Source organism: Seriola lalandi, unplaced genomic scaffold (assembly GCF_002814215.2).
Source record: "Seriola lalandi dorsalis isolate HSWRI2012SDOR001 ecotype SW California unplaced genomic scaffold, Sedor1 jcf7180002054767, whole genome shotgun sequence".
Lineage (NCBI taxonomy): Eukaryota > Metazoa > Chordata > Actinopteri > Carangiformes > Carangidae > Seriola > Seriola lalandi.
The window spans coordinates 3,173,717-3,180,805 of NW_019525320.1; the positions used below are offsets into that span (position 1 = coordinate 3,173,717).

The 7,089-nt window shown below is 41.1% G+C and overlaps 2 protein-coding genes across 6 annotated transcripts in view; both read right to left on the reverse strand.

The window, feature by feature from the left end:
* fmnl3 (formin-like 3) overlaps window positions 1-2,075 on the reverse strand; it is a 34,141-nt gene extending 32,066 nt beyond the window's left edge. For all 5 annotated transcript variants that reach the window (XM_023425119.2, XM_023425117.2, XM_023425118.2 and 2 more), the window contains exon 1: window positions 1,470-2,075. In XM_023425119.2, coding sequence (XP_023280887.1) covers window positions 1,470-1,583 — 114 coding nt within the window. In that variant the 5' untranslated portion in view covers window positions 1,584-2,075. The remainder of the gene's footprint in view (window positions 1-1,469) is intronic.
* Window positions 2,076-2,373: 298 nt separating this feature from the next.
* The window catches only part of esyt1a (extended synaptotagmin-like protein 1a), a 17,587-nt gene continuing 12,871 nt past the window's right edge, over window positions 2,374-7,089 (reverse strand). Inside the window, exons 22-31 of the mRNA XM_023425249.2 lie at window positions 6,366-6,461; window positions 6,043-6,114; window positions 5,864-5,950; window positions 5,585-5,731; window positions 4,420-4,550; window positions 4,172-4,264; window positions 3,943-4,074; window positions 3,744-3,849; window positions 3,558-3,607; window positions 2,374-3,431 (exon numbers count right to left, since the gene is read on the reverse strand). Of these exons, the coding sequence (XP_023281017.1) occupies window positions 3,404-3,431; window positions 3,558-3,607; window positions 3,744-3,849; window positions 3,943-4,074; window positions 4,172-4,264; window positions 4,420-4,550; window positions 5,585-5,731; window positions 5,864-5,950; window positions 6,043-6,114; window positions 6,366-6,461 (942 nt within the window). The 3' untranslated portion in view covers window positions 2,374-3,403. The remainder of the gene's footprint in view (window positions 3,432-3,557; window positions 3,608-3,743; window positions 3,850-3,942; window positions 4,075-4,171; window positions 4,265-4,419; window positions 4,551-5,584; window positions 5,732-5,863; window positions 5,951-6,042; window positions 6,115-6,365; window positions 6,462-7,089) is intronic.

The window sequence follows — 7,089 nt, forward strand, 5'->3', positions numbered from 1 at the left end:
GTTCGGCTCCTCTAGGCCGCATGTCGAAGTATCCTTGGGAAAGACACTGAACCCCACGTTGCCACTGATGGCTATTCCATTAGTGTGTGCATATGTGTGTGATGTGCGACTGTGTAAGTGAATGGGGGAATGTGGCAAGTATTGTAAAGCACTTTGAGTGGTCTGTAAGACTAGAAAGTACTATATAAGTTCAAGTCCATTTACAATTATTTTCTTGGTAAATTGGTCAGAACACAGTCAAAAACGTCCATAAGTTTCTAAAGCCCAAGGTGATGTCGTTAAAAGTTGTGTCTGGTCTGGCCAACAGCCCAAAACCTAAACATATTACATTTACTATCAAAAAAGACAAAAATCATCACACTGGAATGGCTGGAACCAGATAAAATGCTTTGTATTTGTCATTAAAGTATGACTTGAAGGATTAATCACTTATGAAAATAAACGTCATTGCCAATTAAGAATCTGTTTATTAGTTAATTAGCTAATCATTTCCGCCAGCACCCACTCCCTTAGGTTGACATGAGCAATAACAGCCTGACACAGAAGTTATTGTAAGTTGAAGTCCACGTTGTTGTTCCTAAAAAAGAGACAATTTGTAAAGTCCCTTCTTGTGATGTGCCAATAAATGAAATGCCCCCTCAACGTAGGATGACAGAAGAGTCACTTGACTGTGTTGATAGATGGTAAAAGTGGGTGTTGACTGTGTGTTCATTATTACAAAGCGCTCAGACAGCTCAACTCCAGCCCGATGTGGAGGGAGGGAGGAAGGGAGAGAGGCAGGGGGAGGTGGGACTCTTCGGGTGTGGGAGTTTTGGGGGAATTCAGAAAATGTTGTTTTCAGATGGTTTGCCTGCGGCGAGAACATTTTCTAAATAAACCGAAACGCAGAATGCTGTGATGTGATGTGCCGTGCCGTGTCAAGGATGTACAGTGTAACGTCCTTTTCTTCTCTGCAGAACAAAAACCTTCACACCCCACCTCCACCTCCTCCACCACCACCACCTCCACCCTCTCACGGCACAACCATGCTGTGCTCAGTGTTTGCCACTACAGCCAAACGCTGAGTTGTCTGACTTTAGAGGAGACAAAAGAACCGCAGGAGAGGGGGGGGGGGGGGGGGGGCAGCAGGCAGGGGATGAGGGGCGGGACGGCACACATCGGTTCATTTAAAACATCAGCAGCTCATAATGGACGAGAAGTGTAAATACACACAGACTTTTCATCTAGAGACACAACAATAAAAGTATAGCTACTTTTTTTTTGTAATGACAGAAACAACACCGTCCACCATCAGGAATGTGTATGTTGGCACTATTTGAAATTTGAATGGAGAATATCAGTTTATGAGGCAGTTTCACAGATGGAGTCAAAACAACAGTGGTAGAAGAAATGAAATCTCCATCTGCATAATGTGTCATAATTCAACATATTTCAAAGTTGGAAACCAAACTGAGATGATTACAACTTACCAAAACAATGGCAAATTTCTCCTCCAGCTCGGTGGGGTCAGGCATGGGCACCTTCAGAGGCATGATGTGATGCTTCATCTCCGACTGTCCGTCCACACTTTCTATATTCCCCATTTTCCCCCAGCAGCAGCAGCAGCAGCAGCAGCAGCACTGGATCCCCTTGTCAACCTCAAAACCTTGCAATCCCTCAGCTTCTTTCAGTGATGATAATCCAAGTTAAAAAAAAAAGAAAAAGAAAAAGTATTCCAACAATTTCATTAACGGATGAATCCAAATAATCCACTTCTCCACACCGAGATAAACAGCTGACAGTGCAGTAGTCTCGTGTTACTGTCCCAAAATGCCATTTACACGTACTCACGAGTTTAGGTTTACAGTGTTTTCCACTGTAGTTTCCCTTCAAAACGTATTCTCAAAAGTAATAAAAGTACAACTTTCTCTTCCGGAAAGTACTTTCTAATTTGCCTGGCCAATCCATTACTTACAAAAAATTCCCCCCCAGCGACAGAGACAACTTTCAAACCCCGAACAACTGTAACTTTTAGTTGCTCCTCAACTTTCTTGGCTACGACGTGTTTCCATTCATTATTGTTGTGTGATCCTGATTAAGCTCTTTGCTGTTGCCTCCACTCAGAGGCAGGGTTTCTTCTCTGGCCCCGCCCCGAGCTTTAGGGGGGGTAGGCAGCGCTCACCGTTGGCTCAAACACCTGTCAGTCACTTCATCTTTGTTTTCCCCGCCCCTCACATCTGGAGGCAGCAGGCCCACATGCAGCTGCACAGAGAAGTGATGGCTTGTCAGTGTTTTATCGCGACCTGGTGGCGAGATACGTCCATGACATGTCATCTAAACAAATCTTTTTTATTTATTAGTTTAACACAAGAATGATGAAGCCACAAAACGGGGTTGATTCATGAGAGTGCAAACTTTAATCAAGAACTTCAGCAGCTACATGATGATATGTTCAAATTATTACAACAGGTTTCTATTTTCTATCCATTACCACAAATCAGTGTCTCAGACCTCTGTGGTGAAGGGACAGTGGTGCTACGTGGAAGCTGTCTCAATATTTGCTTGATTTTAAGAACTGCTTAGCTCGAAAAGCAAAATATAAACATGGCCGACAGCATCAGCCAGTTGCATTTAGCGCTACAAACACATACAAACACAAAGAAGCATGTGGGTGTAATAACACCAGCGATGTGTTTTCAGTATCTACAAAGTTTTCTCTTCATAAAAGCACAGTGATTTTGACTCTGCTTACAGTATCATACCTCTGTTTTCAGTGGTAATGTGAGGGTCTAGGTTTGTAATACTTTGATTTACAAAAGTAACTTTCAGAAAGCTCTGTTTAAAACATATAAAACTTCATTTGGAACATAATTCATGAACACTGACAAACTGTGCACAGTTTTTGTAATACTTAAGGCAATGATATAAATGTATATAAACAAAGTAATCTCGGGAATTGTTTGAAGATTGTAAAAAATAAAATGTAAAAGAATCACTTTCAGTTGTGTAGGATGCTGTAAATCCATAAAACATTGTCATACCTCAAGATAGTAACCACAGCAAAAGCCCTTTTGTAAATAAAATTCACAGAGGACTTGTACATGCTTTTAAACATATATAAACTTGGTAGGTTGTGCAACATAGTTGCATTTTTATCAAATATCTATTCAGCCAAAATATTCTACTGAAGAATCTGTCCAAGACAGAGTAGAGTTAGCACAGGTAACACTTCATGGATGATAAGCTACATGTAAAGTGTCATAAATACTGGTGGACTGTGTTTGTCGTGAAGCATGTATGTCATCATTTTTTCTTCAGTGATGGTGGAAATTTTCATTTAAGCTGAATATACAAACACACAAATCACAGATCACAGAAGCAACACTTATTGTTATATAGTACCGAAGATCAAGCATAGATTCTTCTAGTTGGTCTCTGCTACCAAATCATACCTGGAAAACAGAAAGGATACAATTTGTAGTTAAAAATATTATATTATAAAATAACATTTGCACATACATTTGTTGATACAATTCTATTATCCCACAATATTGTTCAGTAGATGTTTAAATTATTACCATTGTGTGACACCAGCCTTAAGGTCTACTTGGTCCAGGTCCAGCTGCAACTGAGAGCAACAAGGAAACAAAAAAGATGACGTCTCACATTTTCTGTGTCTTGTGATAGTAACTATGTCAACACCAGGAAACTTGTGGGTCTGAGTGAAAACTAACTGCACTTCAGATGCAGCTGATGATATATACCTTGCCGATAAGCTCCCTCTCTCTGCTCATGAAGGAGACACTGTTCTTCACAGAGAGGTCCAGTTTTCTCTGCATGGACTCCTCGAGAGAGAAATCAAAGTCAAACCTATGGAAAGGGCGAGAAAAGTGGAAGAGGTCGATTAACATCCTTTCATCGTTTCTTTCGCTATCATAAGTGTCTCATTCGTTTGTCTTATACCTTTCGTTGAACTCTGGGTTGAGGTCTCTCTTCTTGGTGGCCGTTCTCCTCTTGGTCGTGGCCTTCTTGTCAGGCAGCAGGATGAAGGAAACATAAGGGTCTGCACCGTCCTTGGAGCAGGCTGCCAGGGATCTGTGCAGTCACATTCACAACATACAGTATGATGGTACTGGCTGCTCTGGGTCAAAAATGTGATGATTAAAAAAAGTAATGTGTATCATATAGAGACCTGCAGGAGTGAACGGTGATGAAAAGCCTGCTCTCCTCTGTGGAGTAGCCCAAGGTAAGCTTCACCTGGCCCGCTGTGGCTGAATCATTGACGCTGAAGGCACAGTTGCGGAAAATGTGATTATCATTTTGATGATGTATTTTTATACATAAGCAAAGATCCTACAGAGGAAACACTGATTACAAATCTCTTCACGGTATGAGCAGTGACTGCACGACGGGGCATTGATACTAGCGTGTGCGACTCACATGGAGAAGCCACCTCTGTGTCTGATGTCTAGATGGGATGGAACCCATCTGGGGATGACCTCCTCTTCGTTGGCGTCACTACCTGCATCCCCTGGAGCCCGACGACACACCGCCAGCTGAGTGTCCAAGATCTGTAAGATATGGAAATCATTTCTGCATAATACCTGCGTAACTCTACACCCTATATAGTTCATTAGGTACATACCTAGCTAAAAGAAAATGCAAGTATTCCTGCAATAAATCCTCCCTCATGAAGGTTATAATATTCAGCTTTTATTGTTATTGTTTTAGGGAGGTGTTGATTCAAGTGTGTGATCATTTTGGAGGACGTAGCCTGTGGTGCATTAGACTGCACTAGATAGGTGTTTCTAATAAACTGCCCACTGACTGTATATAATGAGTCAATTCTTCAAACTTTCCATGGTGCATGACTTAAGTTATGAGAAAAATGAAGCAGCTGTCATTGTGAGCGTTGTACGGGGGAAATCCACTGTCAGAGACTGATAAAAGTTGGTATAGATCTGCAATCTACATTTCCCAGAATGACAAATCTGCCCATTACCTACTGCCAAAAATAAATATGAAGTTTTTACCGCATAAAGTAGTGAAAACAGAGGAAAACAGGGAGCCTGAATCTGTCTTAACACATTATATCTCCTTTGTTTAATCTGTAGCAAAACCGAACTGTGAAAAGAATTGTGGTTTTACAAAGGGGGTTACACACCGGACTATTTCTTGTGCAATTATTTCCTGGAGTCTTGTTGTCACTGTGACATTGCCAGGCAACCAGGGCTGACTCTTGGCCAGGAAAACCACAACTTATCATTTTAATACAGGATATAAAGTGTTAAGAAGCAAACTTCAGCGGTAGCTAACTGGCTTCTGGCTCCAGCTTCATATTTACCATGTGAGAGTGGTGACATTGTGCAGGGTATTTGTTATGTATCAGTGGTCTACATAATAATACTGCAGATGTAACATTGGACCAAGAGTAGATTGTATTACAGTACGCTGTAAAGTACTGTATTCAGTGTGTTGCAATATTCTCTGAACAGAAAAACCTTTGAGCTACAAGTGATTCAGTACGGGATAAATCACAGTAAGGACATTGGTCACATGCACGCAGACTGCAGTGTAGAGAAAATAAGGAGCATATTGTCTGTACCTTGAGTGTGGCCCTCAGTAGGATCTGGCTCTCTGGCAGAGCTCCATCCAGACTGAGCCAGCGGTCCAGCACCAAGCCCGGCTCAACAAGCACCTCCCTGAGAGGAAGTGTCAAGGACCCGAGGGCCTGTCCCCAGCTGTGCGAGAGCTAAATGAAAACACACGCATACAGATGCACGCACGTTTCAGACTTTTATCATGTCTGTATGAAAAGTCAGCTTTGTCAAGAAAATGTTGCTGCCGCAAGGTTAAGACAAAAAGTGGAAATACAGATTCTCACCTTGACCGTGAGTGTTTCATCTCTGGGGTCACGAATCAAAAAATGAAAGGCTTCGTCCCATCGAGGAGATGTGGAGCGCTCACAAACCTTGGGGAAAAGACTTTTCTTAGTCAACATTTTTCTCTCTTTTTTTTTTTTTTTTTGCATACATAAGCTCAGTATGAAAGAAGTGATCCTACCTTGGTTTTGTATGAAACACCTTTGAGGATAATCTCAGCTCCTGCTTTTGGGTCCTTTCCACTTTTCTTCAACTGAAGTGTCGAACAAGGAATAACGTAATACAAAAATTGTAATCAACAGCATTTATTAAAACTAACACACATTACATTAGCGGTGATTTAAAATAGAACTGAACATGCAGCTGTATTGGCACACTACAGTGCTCTATGCAATACAGTTCCACTAAAAGCAACCATTGTACTTCTCCACTCTTTGGGGAGAGGAAAAACACATCATAATAGACAACAAATAAAACCCCAAGGACTGGTAGATATGATCTCACCGGCAGGCCATGGGCACGCTCCACATACACAAAGAGCACGGCTGCTGATGGCACAACCTTGTTCTGGTACACTTGCTGGGACTGGTACTGCAGGATCTGTAGAAAGTAAGAAATTATGTCACACACAGAGAAGAGCAGAAAGATATTAACATAAATATACGAATCAATGCAAGAGTCTGCAAAACACTTTCAAAACCCTTGCCACAAAAGTGGTTTTCTTTCCTTTTAATCAGAAACTGTTGTATCTGCCATAGCAACCAAACAACACTGCACCAAAACAAGGGTACTGACCGCTCACATTTAAAGGATAGGTTTTTGGTATTTTTAAGCTTGCTGTTGTCATTCCTCCTGTGAAGCAGTCCTCCTAGCACAACTGCACTTCAAAAGATGAGGGGTAAAATCCACAATACTCGTTCTGTGCAAAAATGCATTTTAAAGTTCAGCTGAAGTTAATGTGAGGTTAGACAAACCAAGTGCGTATCACTACTGTTATTATATCTCAGCCACAAATAAAGCTTCACAGGAAAGTATCCCTCTTCTGAAAAAACCAGTCAGTGGAAACACAAAGTGGGAATTTCATTCTCAAAAGATTGTTACTTTAGCAGATATTCATATGATTTGGTTGTTGTGATGTATAGTGATATATATATCACTATTTGTATATTGGTATATATATATATATATATATATATATATAGATATACACACACTATGCGAAACTGTG